A 15,981-nucleotide genomic window follows, 5' to 3' on the forward strand; every position below is an offset into this window, starting at 1 on the left:
TTTGTTTCCCGTACCAAAACACTTTAAATTAAATTTAAGGATCACGCATCTCGTTTGGGGTGTTGTCAATGGTAGCCAACTATATATTTAGTTGTCTAGAGTCGCTACCAATAATATTCATGATGTACTAGTCATTTAGGGCCTTTGTTTGGGTCGTTGTTAATGGTAGCAATCACGAACATTTCATCTTGCCTCAGATTTGGACTGGTATTTTTATTTTGGCCCACTAGTTAAATCACTATCATTGGAAGTGTCGTAGCAATTTCATGTGGATCCCCCTGGTTTCAATCTAGCATGGGCAACGACCCAGTATTTTTACATTTTAAAACTATTGGTTTTGGGTGGACTTCTAAGCGGTCATGTCACATGGTACAAAGTTAAAACCTATTCCGAAATGGAAAAAGTACGAATTACCCCCCCCCCCGAACTATTGCGGTCGTCCGAATTACCCCCCTCCCGAATCACAAAACCGGGCATTTTTCACCCCCCCCAACCATGCAAACCGAACGAATTACCCCCCTCGACCCAATCCGCGGTGGTTTTAGTCCATGTGGCGTACGCGTAGCAGTCCAGTCAGTACTCTATTTATTAAAAAAATGTGGGACCCACCTGTCATCTCCTCATCCTCTCTTCCTCTCTCTTCTCTCTCTCACTCTTCCTCTCTCTCTCTCAAACTGGTCGGCGGAGGCGTGGGGGAGAGACGCAGCGGCGGCGTGCGGGCGGTGGCAGAGCGCCGGGGACGGATTCCTCCGACCACTGGTGTTGTCGTTGCCGAAGTTTAGGATCTCGCTGGTCTCCGGCATGAAGAAAGGCGGTGCCGCGGCACCGCCGTTGGACGCGAAATCAGAGAAGTTGAGCTCCCGGCGGAAGGGGCCCTGCTGAGCCTGGCTGCTCTGCTGCTGCCACTGAGGCAGCGCGGCCGGCTGCGAGGGCGTTGGGGCGTGCACCGACAGACCGGCTGGGATTCTCCGTGAGCGTGCTGGGGCGCGTCGGTGAGCCAGAGCACGGAGGGATCGGCGGCGGCGTCGGGGTGGGGGGGCCAGGAGGAAGCAGCTGCGCTGAGGTTGAAGAGGGCGCGGATCCTGGGGATGCTATCCCCGGTCTGGAAGATGACGTCGGTGGAACCGAGCTCGAGGACACCGGTGGCGAGGGGGAGGCAGACCATGGTGCGGAGGCCGAAGGTGTAGGCCTGCCTGGCGGGGTCGCAGGGGGCGGTGGACAAGCCGGTGGCGATCCAGGTGGGTTGGGCGGCGAAGTGGGCCTGTCCGGCGCCGCCCGCCGCCGCCGCGTCCTCCCCCGCACGCCGTCGCCGACCGGTTTGAGAGAGAGAGGAAGAGTGAGAGAGAGGAAGAGAGGATGAGGAGATGACAGGTGGGTCCCACAATTTTTTAATAATTAGAGTGCTGACTGGACTACCACGCGAACACCACGTGGACCAAAATCACCACAGATTAGATCGAGGAGGGTAATTTGTCCAGTTTGCATAGTTGGGGGTGAAGAATACCCGGTTTTGTGGTTGGGGGTAATTCGGACGACCGCGATAGTTCAGGGGGGTAATTCGTACTTTTTCCTTCCGAAATATAGGACTAATATGAGATATGCTTAAACTGGAGAAGATCGGTTATGGAGAAGCATCTTGTGGCATTATGCGGACCATGGATGAAAAATATGGATGACGAAGGGAAGCATTATCAATTTTTCTCATAGTAAAGATGGGCAAGAAAAAAACAAATGCTTTGAATTCACCAACATGAACTAGCAAGTACCAAGAGTAGAGAAAAAGAGAAATCTGCATCAGATCAGCCAACGGTGTAGCATCCACCCGTCGCCTCCACCTTCTCCTGCATCACATCAGCTGAGCGCTGCATCCATCCGACGACACCATCGCCTTCATCAGATTTGCCTCCTTGCAAGCCTCTACCTCAGCCACCACATCCCAGCTGCCGCATCGGGTGCAAAAAATAGCCGGCAGAGGAGAGTGACGGGTGGAGCAGGAGGGAGTGGGAGAGGGGTGGAGCAAGAAGAGAGGTGCTAGGAGAGGTGGAGTAGGCAGGGGAGGAGTTAGAGCGAAATGGAGAGGGGTGTCACATGCTTGCTTTACTCTGTTTTAGACCAAATTTAAGCTGATGTAGGTGCTTAAGTTTGCACTGAGGGGGTGTACATATGGTGAAAAAAGATGTAACTATAGCTAAAAAATTTTCTTGACCGGAGCACTCCCTTTGGACATGTAGCTCCGCCCCTAGGAGCAGGAGGGAGTGGGAGAGGGGTGGAGCAAGAAGAGAGGTGCTAGGAGAGGTGGAGCAGGGATGGAGATAGAGATCGGTGGAGCGCTGCTACCCTGCGTCGATAATGAGAGAGGGAGGAGGCAGAGGGTGAACGAGATAGAGAGATGCGAGAAGGATGAGAGACTGGGAGGAGATAAGATTCAACCATGTGAACGTGAGGAAACAGAGATGACTTGGTCCTTCTAGTTCACCTAAATATAGCTGACATTCAATGCTTCTAGTGTTTTGAGCACAAGTCATTTTTTTTTTTACAACCGTTCCGTCCCAATCAGTTTATCCTAGGACGGAGGAAGTACTAGTAAACTTTCTGTCACTATTAACAATGGTACCAATCACGATTTGTCTTATTTATGTTGGCTCTTACATCTAGAAATTTAGACCGCCACTGGTTGAATTTGAATCGCGTATAGCGATCAAATGTTTTTTTCGTTGTATTGACAGTTTGGCTGGCAGCGACACCTGTATCGTTTTTCCATTTTAGTCCCTACATTAGATTAGATCGCTATATTGGTTGCGATCCAAAAAAATTTTCATTCTAGTCCTTGGTAATGAACTAATGGTGGCAGTGTGGCACTCGCTCCGCTGCTCTATTCCCCCCTCGCGTCCGCCGCCGACGGCGATGGCCACCTCGCCGCCGCGACCACTTCATCGTCTCCCTTCAGATGGCGGCGCAAGATCTCGTACTGGTGAGCACCGGCAGGGGGGCAGTAGCCTCAAGACCCCCCCCTCCCTCCCCCCCACCGCGCAACGAGAGGCGCGCGCCACAGGTGTTCTCATTGCTCTCTCTCTCTCTCCTTCCTAATATGAGTATCTCTCTGCCCTGGAGCCTCTAGCCCTCTACTCGTTTTTTGTGGGGGAATGACATAGAAGGGTTATTGGCACATTGTTCCTCAGAAGAAGGGGGAAAAAAGAAAGAAAGAAGGTTTTTGACATAGTTTCTAGACTCGTTTTTAGCACGCAAACTAATTCCTGTCTGTGAAATTTTCAGTAACCAGGTTGCTGCAGTTGATAATTTTGAAAGAGTTGATCATTTAAACCGTGCAACGAGCGGTACACTGGTAGTAGTCTGACTTTGTGAGCTCAATTGTCCAATTGATATATTAGAAATTCTACAGTAGGATAAAACAATAAAATCAGGTAGTAGTGAAAAAAAAGAGTGATATTCTAATATGCTTCTCTGTCAGTTGATTTTTTACGACGAATATTGAAATCAGGGATTCAATTATTTTTACCAGTGAGATGCTTTCTTGACTTCCATAAGATCATCATATATCAGTTAACCATAAGGGATGGCTTTTACACCATCTTAGTATTTATTTGGGTGTTGAAATTAATTCCTATGGTGCATCTGTTTGAATTGTGCAAGCACACCTGGAATATGAAGCATTATTGGACCACGAAACCATAGAATTACTTCGTACTATAAAACGATGTATTGGCTTGTCTGTTTATTTCTAACATGAATCAAACCAGATAAGGGGTCCTATCATTCCCATTGGCAATAAGTTCGCTGACTATTGGCAAGCTAAGTAACACTATGACAGCAATATACTAAATCATGACATTAAAACAGAGTATTTTATTGTTCCAACAGACAAGCATGTTGGCTTGTCAATGGTTTTAAATCATGACATTAAAACAGAGTATTTTATTGTTCCAACAGACAAGCATGTTGGCTTGTCAATGGTTTTGTTCTTGATTTTTTTTTCTTTTAAAAAAGGATCACAACTCAGCAATTTTTTTACCAAGAAAAACTTGAGTAGACTTTTCCTATTTCTAAACCAGTATCACGTAGCTCCTGGTAGGAATCACTCGTCAGAATAGATAAATAGGAGACAAGGATTTAACGTGGAAAACCATTACAGGGGAAAAACCACAGACACACAAAATGATCACTGTGTTGAGAATGTTTACATTGGAACTCTTTTGCCCCCTTTGTTTGGTGTTTCTTGCCCTAGGCCTGCAGGGCCATATTTGTGTGTTACATGTAGAAATAGACTACGAGTATGACCCCATAAAAACCAAAATTAATTCAGTTCATTTTTTAACAACCTAACTGCTTTGCTGCAATAATTTTGGAAGCAAAAAAGTGGAGTATTATCTGATATTCTGATATGCAGGATTTTTATTTATCCTTGTGGATTCCAAATGCTGCTACAGAGATGTTGGTGGTGCATTACTCCGGTCTTAATGACTTAATCTCTTGCTGACTCTGATAAGACAACAACTTTGCAGTTTTCAAGTTTCAACTTGTAACCAATGCTGTGTTGCTAGAGAATGATTCTCTGTAACAAACGTAAATAAGATGTTGATGCGAAATACAATGTAGAAACCTCTCGCTCTAGCCTCTAGGATTGGAATTCTTTGGTGGACGTTAGATGCCAAGTTAATTAGCCCTTCAATGATCTCCAGTAGATTTTGTTCTAATAAAGTTCAATGTTCAGCTTCATTTTAAACATCAAAATAAGGTATCTAATCCTCCTTTTCTATTTGATGAGATTTGGGTGGGGAGTTCCTACCTTTCAAATTTATACCAAGGTTGACAGTTATGTAAAGACTCCTTGGCACATTGATGTGATTGAGCATTATTCGTTCATAATTTCCAAATAGTTGGTATACTTTGCCTAAACACTAACATTCATTTCCATATGAGAGTATGACTTGATTATGTTTGAGTGCTATCCAACAACTTTCAGTTGACCTTGACATGTTCTTCTACTTGACTACTTATACTGCTATGTTTTCCAACTACAATGGTTCCTGCATCCTGACCTTCACTTTTCTTGTGTTTGTGAGAGCCAAACTTGTAAGCAGCCAGTGCTCCTTCAACGGGGAGGTTGCATTATCATCTTTTATGTGTATATTAAGTGTGTATTCCTTATTTTAAACTTTGCTACGTGTTTCCCATAAACATAAAATATATTCTTTTGTAACAATGAGGATTTGACACTCTTTAAAATAGCATCATTAAGATAAGAACAATTGTTTTTCTTCTTAAAGTTTGTAGCTACTGGACCATTGACTGCATCACAATTGATTGGTCACCGTTTCTGATAACGAAATGGTTTGGCACCTAGCTCACAAGTCACAACTTGCTCCACTTGCTAGAAATTGTGATGCTTTCAGCTTTGTCCTAGTTTTTGACGACTGCTGCTTTTGCAGGAATCTACGGATCATTCAGTTTTGACCAGAACCCATATTGCAATGGGTGTTCTACACACCCCTCTCTGAGATTCTCACGGGAGGTGATTGATTCCAAATCCTCTGTAGTAGCAGATAAGTCACCAAACTTTAGGGTGGAGAATGCTCCTTTTGCTTATCAGGAACCATGGCGCTGCTTGAAGATCGGTCAGCCATTCCTATATCCTTAGGTGCATACCTCAAGCTGCAGTGAGGGAACATATGACATTGTAGTCTTGTCCGGATAGAGATCAATATACCTTAGCTTGCAACTGTTCTCAATGAGTAGTCAACGGATGGCGGGAGAGGGAAGGGGGAGGTGACGTACGAGCACACGAGGGAGGCGGTGAGATCGCTGGATCAGGAGAAAGGATTGGTGCGAAAGCACAATTTTACCCTCCCACCAACAGAACACAATCGGTACCTCCTTTCGCGGGGACGCGGTACCACCAGGTATCGAGCAATTCCAGCCGTTAGATTGCGCCAGATCGAGTGCCAGGATATGGTACAGCCTCCCCTCAAGGATTGTAAAAAGTCTCCTAGTATTATTTATCAGATGTTTAGTATATGGGTTATCACTCTGTTAATTGCAGTTTGACCTTGACAAGTTCCAAGTCTCCTACTGATATTTTCTTTTTTTCTAACATTTTCACAGTTCTACTATTTAACAGACCCCTTTGCATTTGAAGCCATCCGTTATTACTGATTGAGCATTACACCTTAGTATTGCCATACCTTGCCTTTACCTATACCTCAAGGCACTCAATCCTTTCAATGGCTGATGCTGTTCTCCCAGCTTTTCTGCAAGTGCTTTTTCAGAATGCCATGGAGCTGTTGAAGAAGAAACTGGAGTTTGCTTGTGATATTGATAATGAGGGGCAAAAACTCATGTCCAATATGGAAATGATTCAAGCTGTTCTTAGAGGAGGCGAGAAGATGAAGTTTAATGATGAGCAGAGACTCTGGTTTTCTGATCTGAAAGATGCTGGCTATGATGCCATGGATGTATTGGATGAATACCTCTATGAAGTTCAGCGACGTAAGGTGATCCATCTTCCCCATCTGCGTAACCATACATTAAGTTCTGCTTTGAATCCTTCACGTCTTAAATTTATGAGTAATATGGAAAGGAAGATTAAGTGTATAGCTGGTAAAATTGATGATTTGAAAAATAAGCGCTTAACCTTCCAAGTAGAGGTCCATGATTAAACAGATCAACAACATGAAGGAAGTATGTGTAACGGGAGTACCTCTCTTCCTCCAATTTCACCCTGTGGTAGAGAGAATGATCAGGAGAGGATTGTAAATATGCTTCTCCAACGTGATTTGAAGCCCAACATTGCAGTATTGCCTATACTGGGTGAGGCTTATATTGGGAAGACAACTGTTGCTCAGCTAATCATCAATGACAAGCGTGTATCAAGGCACTTTGATGTCAGAATATGGGCTCATGTATCACCTGATTTCAATATAAAAAGGATATCTGCATCTATCCTAGAGTCTATATATGACAAATCTCATTATGACAACCTGGACACCCTCCAAAAACACATACAAAAGCGGCTACGAGGGAAAAGGTTCCTGCTTGTCCTAGATGACTATTGGACAGAGAACTGGCATGACTGGGAGGAGGTCAAGCGTCCATTGCTCAAGGCTTCTGCTGGAAGCAAGGTTATAGTGACAACACGGAGTGGGGCAGTCGCAAAATTGCTTGGTATGGATCTAACGTATCAATTGAAACTATCAATTGAAACCTCTATCAAGTGAGGACTGCTGGTCATTGTTCCGCCGATGCGCCCTTGGTGTGGAAGTCAAAGAATATAATTCTGGAGATTTCCTCGATAGGTACCCTCTTCAATCTTAATCTCTCCGTTCCAAAATATAAGAACTTTTAGCTTTTTCTTAGAGAGATTAAGGTTGGATGAAAAAGATTATGATGCCCCTCATTAAGTGAGGGATATTTTTTGGAGTGGGGAAGGGTGGTTAGGGATAAGATTGGGTGAAAGTTAACTGAGGAGTAATTGGTGTGGAAAGTAGTACTCTAAAAGTCCTTATATTTTGGGACAAACTTTGAACCCCAAAAGTCCTTATATTTTGAGGCACAAGGACTGAGGGAGTAACTAGTACTAGCATAAGTAAATTTTGGGCACAAATGCTAAAACCTCGGCACCTGATGCCCCATCTCTGGTTTTTTTAGATGATTGTCGTAACAGAGGTTTTTTTAATATAAAAGTTCATACAGTAACACTCCGTATTAATAAATACTATAATCATCAGATGTCCTGACATCTGATCTCTTCTTTCACCCGCAGAAAGATGCATCAAGTTTCTTATAGGGTTAAAGTTAAACTAATACCTACTTTTCTATTCACCTTTTACAGAGTTTATCTCTAACGCCGTATACCTTTTTCCCTCTATCTTAATGAAATGATATGGAGATCTCCTGCATGTTCTAAAAAAAACTAATACCCACCTTTCTATCCATCAGTTTTTCCTTCTTTTTTTTTCTATAACATGTTCTATTTTAGCCTCAAACATTTCTATGTATTTGACTATTGCAACATTGTTCTTCAACTGTTGCAAAAATGGCTGTTTTGCAGATTGAAGATGGAAGTTCTACAGAAGTGTAACGGTGTTCCTTTCATTGCGGCCAGCTTAGGCCATAGATTACACCAGAAGGATAAAAGTAAGTGGGTTGCTATTCTGCAAGAGGAAATTTGTGATGCCAATCCCAATTATTTCATTCGGGCCCGTCAACTGAGCTATGCACAGTTACACTCCCATCTCAAGCCTTGTTTTGCTTACTGCTCAATTATTCCACGGGAATTCCAGTTTGAGGAGTGGCTTATCAAGCATTGGATGGCTCAGGGCTTCATTCAGTCTAAGCCTGATGCTGTAGCCACTGGGAGTTCTTACTTTAGAACTTTATTTGAACAGTCGTTTTTCCAGAGAGAACTGGTTCACCATAGTGGGGAACGACACCGTTATAGCATGTCCCGAATGATGCATGAGCTCGCTTTGCACGTCTCAACTGATGAATGCTATATCTTGGGGAGTCCTGGCGAAGTTCCAGAGAAGGTCCGGCATTTAACAGTATTACTCGACGAGTTTGCCAGCCAAAACATGTTCGAGACAATTTCCCAATGTAAGCATTTACATACACTTCTAGTCACTGGTGGCAACGCAGGTTATGAACTGAGTATCCCCAAAAATTTACTCAATAGTACATTAAAAAAGCTTCGACTTCTAGAATTGGATAACATTGAGATCACCAAGCTACCTAAATCAATTGGAAATTTGATACACCTCCGCTGTCTCATGCTCCAAGGATCCAAGATAAGAAAGCTGCCTGAATCAATATGCAGCCTGTACAATCTTCAAACTCTGTGCCTAAGGAACTGCTATGATCTTGAGAAGTTGCCACGCAGAATAAAGTATCTTCACAAGCTAAGGCATATCGATCTGCATCTGGATGATCCTTCCCCTGATATCCATGGATTGAAGGATATGCCTGTGGATATAGGATTGTTGACTGATCTTCAGACACTGTCAAGGTTTGTCACAAGCAAGAGGAACATTCTTGACAACCACAGCAATATTAAGGAGCTAGATAAATTGGACAATCTCTGCGGGGAACTACTCATTTCAAATCTGCATGTTGTTAAGGATGCGCAAGAAGCTGCACAGGCACATTTGGCTTCCAAACAATTTCTCCAAAAGATGGAGCTCTCATGGAAAGGCAACAACAAACAAGCTGAACAAATTTTGGAGCAACTGAAACCACCCTCCGGAATAAAAGAGCTTACCATTTCAGGTTATACCGGCATATCGTGTCCTATCTGGCTTGGTTCTGAAAGCTACACGAATCTAGTCACTTTGTCACTCTATCATTTCAAGAGCTGCACCGTTGTTCCTTCCCTTTGGCTATTACCTCTTTTGGAAAATCTCCACATCAAGGGATGGGATGCATTGGTTAAATTTTGTGGTAGCAGTTCTGCCAATTTCCAAGCTCTGAAGAAGCTACATTTCGAGAGGATGGACAGTTTAAAGCAATGGGATGGGGATGAGAGAAGTGCATTCCCTGCCCTTACTGAGCTGGTTGTCGACAATTGCCCCATGCTGGAGCAACCGTCTCACAAGCTTCGATCACTGACAAAGATAACAGTGGAAGGATCACCAAAATTTCCTGGTCTTCAGAACTTCCCATCGCTGACGAGTGCGAATATAATCGCGAGCGGTGAGTTTATTTGGGGATCATGGCGCTCCCTTTCTTGTCTTACGTCCATCACCCTTCGCAAACTGCCGATGGAGCACATCCCACCTGGGTTAGGACGGCTCCGTTTTCTGCGACACCTTGAGATCATTCGTTGTGAGCAACTGGTGTCCATGCCTGAGGATTGGCCACCTTGCAATCTGACTCGCTTCTCCGTGAAGCATTGCCCTCAGCTTCTTCAGCTACCCAACGGTCTCCAACGCCTGCGAGAATTGGAAGACATGGAGGTTGTAGGATGTGGAAAGCTTACCTGCCTCCCGGAGATGAGAAAACTTACTTCACTAGAAAGACTGGAGATTTCAGAATGTGGCTCGATTCAGTCCCTGCCAAGTAAAGGTTTGCCCAAGAAACTGCAGTTCTTGAGCGTAAACAAATGCCCATGGCTTAGTTCGCGTTGCATGGTTCTGGGAAGTACTATCTCTTCACTATGGATTGACGGTGAACTTATTAGGTACTAGTATGAATTGGATTTAGATTTAGAATAAGGGGATGACAACTCTGCAGTACAGAGTAAGTTAAGCCTCTTTTGTTTGATTCCGTAACAGTTTCAGAATGTAAGTTAAGCCTAGTGTGCCTCAAATGTCCTACATGATCTTGTTTGTGGAGAAATCATCTTTCTTCTGTAATGTAAAGTACTGTTTCATATGTATTAACTTGGATAAACGTGCCAGCAAAAGCACAATGCCAGAATGGGAACCAAAATGACCCAGTATGACATGGTATCTTTCTGTAAGACATCCTTAAACCTTGTGTTTTGTTGAACTTTATCATTTGCACCGAACCTTTTACAAGCATGTCTAATCACATGTGATGCTAGAGATTCGTGCCGCAATTTCAAAGTCCATCAAAGGTTTTCTGGCAAAGCAAATTACACGAACTATCTTTCCATTCTCGCTGTTTCATTATAAAATGTTTTAAGTTTCCTTTCAAAAAAAATGTTTTAAGTTTGTTTTAGTCAAACTTGTTCGAGTTTGATTAAATTTATAGAAAAACATAATAATATTTATAAAACAGAATTAGCTTCTTTATATCCACATTGAGTATATTTTCATTGTAAATTCATTGTGTTGAAAACGTTAGTACACTTTTTATAAATTTTGACTTATAACAAACGTAAAGGAACTTATAAAATGAAACTGAAGTAGTATTAGAGCTTATTTGGTAGGACGTCAACTTCTAAATTTAACTTTTTAGGAGCGGAGTTTGGAGTAGAGCTGTGGAGCAGTCAGAACCCCACTCTATCCCAGTAGCCTGTAGGTTATTTATGTCAGATCATTCCAGCCCACTCCACTTTATTTTCGATGGAGCTGAAACCGTTAGGTGATACTCCAACCCTAGGAGAGGTTTCTCGGGGAACATATCAGTCCATTTTCATCCTGCTGTGACAGATATGTACAACTAATCAACTTGCCCCTATCAACTTTTGTGAACCAATGGCCTCATGTTGTGAAGCGAAATATTTCTGAACGTTAATTGTGGGCTAGTGGTGACACATCTTTCATTTCGGCAACAACACGGTTGATTTGTGCTTCTGAATTGCAAATGGTGACATGCTGCAGTTGAGAATTTAAAAGATGGTTCATTTAAACAGGGCGAAGAGTGGTACTGATGTGACGTATGCGATGATATACAGGGGGTGTTTGAATCCAGGGACTAAACTTTAGTCTCTGTTATATTGGATGAATTTGGAGTATTAAACATAGACTACTTATAAAACTAATTATATAAATGAGAGCTAATTCGCGTGACAAATTTTTCAAGCCTAATTAATCCATAATTAGCGCATGTTTACTGTAGCATCACATAGGCTAATTATGGATTAATTAGGCTCAATAGATTCGTCTCGTGAATTAGTCCAGGGATATAGAATGGGTTTTATTAATAGTCTATGTTTAATATTTATAATTAGTGTCCAAACATCTGATGTGATAGGGACTAAAACTTTTTAGTCCCATCCAAACAAGGTCATAAGGGGGTGTTTAGTTTTGGCGTGTCACATCAGGTATTATATAGGGTGTCGCATGGGATATTCGGGCACTAATAAAAAAACTAATTACATAATCCGTCAATAAACCGAGAGACGAATTTATTAAGCTTAATTAATCTGTCATTAGCAAATGTTTACTGTAGAATCACATTGTTAAATCATGGAGCAATTAAGCTTAAAAGATCCGTCTGTAAATTAGTCGCAATCTGTGCAATTAGTTATTTTTTAGCCTATATTTAATACTTCATGCAGGTGTTTAAACGTTCAATGTGACAGGGTGAAAAATTTTGGGGTGGGATCTAAACAGGGCCTAAATATTCTTGGATAGGATGAATGCCAGAGTAAGCGTAAAGAAACTACTTCCTCTTCTGTGCTAAAATGTAAGTACTTTTAAGATTGGCACAGATATTAAGAAAGTAGGTAGGAATGATTAGAGGAAGTGTGTGATTGGTTGAGAAGAGAAAATAGATGAAAGGAAATAGTTATGATTGGTTGAGAGAATGAGGTAGATAAAGAAATAGCTTTATTTTAGGACAAAATACTGTGTTAGAAATAGGTGTTGACCCAACTGGGGAACAACACAATTATATCTTGTCTCAAATGATGCATGATCTTGCTTTACAAGTCTCGGGTGAAGATTGTAAGGGCATGTTTAGATCTATTTGGAATGGTAAATGGTAAATGACAAAAGTTTTGGTGGCAAAAGTTTTAGCATTGCAAAAGTATTAGTCGGTGTTTAGATGCATCATAAACTTTTGCCATTCTAGCACTTTTTGGTGGAGAGAGAGAGAGTGGTCCCAAAGTACTTTTTGGCACAATTTGCTACTATGGACTAGCAAATGGCAAATGGCAAATTGTCAACTTTTGCTATTAGTGTTTAGATCCAAAATGGCAAAACTTTTGCTATTTTGGAGGATCTAAACATGACCTAGATGTTATATCATGGGGAAGGGAGTACCTTTCAATCATGAACAGAAGATCCGGCATTTAACAGTCGATCTCAACAAGCAAGCCAATCATAACATGTTTGATGTGATTCGGGAAGGCAAATATTTGCGCACATTTATAGTTGTGGGCAGCTCTGAAAATTGTGTGCCAAGAATCCTTAATGACTTTGGAGATAAATTTCCAAGATTACTCACTTTAGATTTGAGTAATTCTGGTATATCTGAGCTGCCTAGATTGATAGGAAAACTGAAACATCTTCGGTGCCTCCAGTTGCAAAACACCAAGATCAGACAATTTCCTAAATCAATCTGTAATCTCTACCTTCTACAAACACCGGGCCTTAGAAACTGCTATGATCTTGAAGAGTTGCCACGTAAAATAAAAAATCTTCGCAAGCTAAGGCATATTGATTTGGTGATGACCTGTAATCCCTGCCGCAATGACTGCAGCTTGAAGTGTATACCCAAGGACATAGGACTTTTGTTTTGACTGATCTTCAAACTCTTTCAAGCTAGATTTGCCATAAGCAAGAGGAGCGCTCTTAGCATCCACACTTGCAAAAAAGGTATTGGGGAGTTGGCTAACTTGAACAATCTCAATGGTGAACTTCTTATTTCAGGTCTGGAACATGTTAATGATATGGAAGAAGCTGTGCATGCGCATTTGGCTTCAAAGAAGTTCCTCGAAAAGGTAGGGTTTTCATGGAACGGCAGCAATGAACAAGCTGAACAAATTATGGAGCACCTAAAACCACCAACCACAATCAGGTGGCTTGGTTCTCCAGACTACAAGAAGCTAATCACTTTGGACGAGGGTTTGAAATTTCGGTTCAAAATTTCTAAAATTTCTGAAATTTCAGTAATTTCGCTCCCCACCGGCATGCTCAAATCTCATCCGAAATTTTCGGTTTTTTGCATTTTTTTGTGAATTTGGCCAAATTTTATTAAATTCATTCAAATTCAGTCAAATTTTAAAATAATTTCGGCCAGAAATTTCCGAAATTACCTAAATTTCCGAAATTTCGGTCACCCCCCGGCATAAAATCCAATTTCGAAATTGAAAACCCAGCTTTGAACCTCTATGATTTCAAGAAATGCACTGTTGTCCCTTGCCTTGGACTATTACCTCTTTTGGAAAATCTCAGCATCAAGGGATGGGATGGGTTGGTCTCCATGAATTGCAGTCAATTTTGTGGTAGCAATACTGCTAGTTTCCGGTCTCTAAAGAAATTGCATTTGGAGAGGTTGGACATGTTGCATAGATGGGATGGAGACAACATATGCTCATTCCCTAGCCTTCTTGAGCTTGTTGTCAAAAAATGCCAAAAGCTGGAGCTAGTTGCTCACAAGCTTCCTTCACTGACAAAGATGACAGTGGAAGGATCACCAAATTTCTGTGGTCTTCGGAATTTCCCATCTCTGACACATGTGAATGTTACTGAAAGTGGTGAGTGGATTTGGGGATCATGGAGCGGGCTTTCTTCTCCAATATCCATCATATTGAGCAAATTGCCAACAGTGCACTTACCCTCAGGGCCGAGATGGTTCCATTCATCTTTACAACGCCTTGATATCAGTCACTGCAAGAACCTGGAGTGTATGCCTGAGGATTGGCCGCCATGTAATCTGAGCCACTTCTCTGTTAGGCACTGCCCTCAGCTTCATAAGCTGCCTAGTGGCATTCGGCACCTGCGAGCATTGGAAGATTTGGAGATTATTGATTGTGGGCAGCTTACTTGCCTCCCAGATTTGGATCGCCTTACTTCATTACTATGGATGGAGATTTCAAACTGTGGTTCAATTCAATTCCTGCCATACCTGCCTAGTTCAATGCAGTTTTTAAGTATAAATAACTGCCCGCAGCTTAGACTTTCATGCATGAAGGAGGGAAGCTTAGATCAAGCGAAGATCAAACGCATCTTTTCAGTATGGATTGATGGGGCTGAAGTGTTCAGTTCTGCCGACGAGTCTCGTTTTGTTATCCCAGCAAAGCTTCAGAAAGGCTAAAGTAAGTACATGTGTTTGTGTGCCTGCATATACACATATATAATATCCCTTTTATATATACTCTTCTATCGATTATCTTGTCATGCCTTTGGATACGATTCTTAGTTTTATACTTGGTGCCAATACAGATCAAATATAAAATCCAAAGATAGAAAGGCCATAGATCTACATTTTTTAAAAAAAATCAAGTCCATAGATGCTGTATTTTAAACATGATTTCCTGAGCAGATTTCTGCATAAATAACTTATAAACCACTGTTTTTCTTTTCCCACCTGCTGCTACTGATGTATGTTTAAGTTAAAGAAATGTCTTGCTCAGGGCCTAATTTGCATTTTCCTGGTCTTCTGCAGTTCTCTGGCCTTCGTTGAAGTTCAGGACAGCTATTTCCCTTCAATGGCCTGCAAGTGGCAACGCAGAAGTAGGCATGTTGTGCACAATTCTCGGCGTTTCCCAGCTTGGATCTATGCAAAATCTTTCTGAGTTTCATTATCTGTCAGGCTACCATAGGATCAGTTTGCCAATTCAAATCGTGGATGGGGACTTCAGGAATGACTGTCCTATTGCATCGATGAACGATGGAAATTCTGGAGGAGGAGACTGAAGCGGTGAAGTTGCAGTTACTACGCATTTGTGAGAAATGTATGATCTTGTGTGTTTTTTCGATGGTTTGTCAGAATTGTTTAGAGCACTCTCCAGGTAGCTTGAATATATATATCCCTCTAAATTCTGTAACAAATATGTTTTGACTGCTTCATCCTTAATACTACTTGTAGGTACAAAGATTAGAAGTTTGTACAATTTCATGCCGGTTTTTATTTACGCTTCTAACCTGAGCTGACGATGACACGGACAAATTCCAGCAAGCTTGAATGTTCAGCTCATGAGCTGCTACTCTACACACTGAGCTAATTAACCTGAAGTGAGGCATGCAAAGCATTGCCCTAGCCATTAACCTGAGCTGTCTTGTGTTGGGTTAGGCCCACTAGAACGAACCGCCAGGTTGAATCCTAGCCGCACGCTTCTCCATCCAACGGCTGTCTTGGACCAAGTGGGGGGGGGGGGGGGGTCGGAGAATTCTTTCCCGAACCCGTCGGACGCCGTAATGGGCCTTTTCTCTGGCGGGCCGGGCTAGTGCCCAATTTCATGGGCTTCCGCAGGATCTCCGCCTCAAACCTATGGGCCTTCCTCTGGCAAGAAAAGAACTGGAGGCCCAATATTGCGGGTGCCGAAGGTTGGTTGGGCCAGAACGGGCTGAAACTAGGTGGGCCTAATCTTTGGTTAGTCTCTTACCCTCGGCGGCG

At 42.4% G+C, this 15,981-nt stretch overlaps 1 protein-coding gene and 1 pseudogene across 2 annotated transcripts; both read left to right on the plus strand.

The window, feature by feature from the left end:
* The first annotated feature begins 2,817 nt into the window (after nucleotides 1–2,817).
* On the plus strand, nucleotides 2,818–10,505 carry LOC9267600 (putative disease resistance protein RGA3). 2 transcript variants are annotated; one of them, XM_015759412.3, is made up of 3 exons: nucleotides 2,818–3,052; nucleotides 5,448–7,310; nucleotides 8,066–10,505. In XM_015759412.3, exon 3 carries the CDS (start codon nucleotides 8,073–8,075, stop codon nucleotides 10,194–10,196), a length of 2,124 nt encoding a protein of 707 aa, XP_015614898.1. In that variant the 5' UTR covers nucleotides 2,818–3,052; nucleotides 5,448–7,310; nucleotides 8,066–8,072; the 3' UTR covers nucleotides 10,197–10,505. The 2 variants fall into 2 exon arrangements, with proteins under 2 accessions (XP_015614898.1, XP_015614900.1); XM_015759414.3 differs by lacking the exon at nucleotides 2,818–3,052 and having other exon boundaries at nucleotides 6,318–6,509; nucleotides 6,661–7,310.
* Nucleotides 10,506–12,151: 1,646 nt separating this feature from the next.
* LOC107277370 (putative disease resistance RPP13-like protein 1) lies at nucleotides 12,152–14,679 on the plus strand (annotated as a pseudogene).
* The last annotated feature ends 1,302 nt before the right edge of the window (nucleotides 14,680–15,981 follow it).

The sequence above is a fragment of the Oryza sativa genome, chromosome 10, assembly GCF_034140825.1.
Source record: "Oryza sativa Japonica Group chromosome 10, ASM3414082v1".
Classification (NCBI taxonomy): domain Eukaryota; kingdom Viridiplantae; phylum Streptophyta; class Magnoliopsida; order Poales; family Poaceae; genus Oryza; species Oryza sativa.

What these genes read in the sequence shown, in the direction of transcription:
- LOC9267600 (XM_015759412.3), top strand. Translation starts at nt 8,073, where the DNA reads ATGGAAGTTCTACAGAAGTGTAACGGTGTTCCTTTCATTGCGGCCAGC.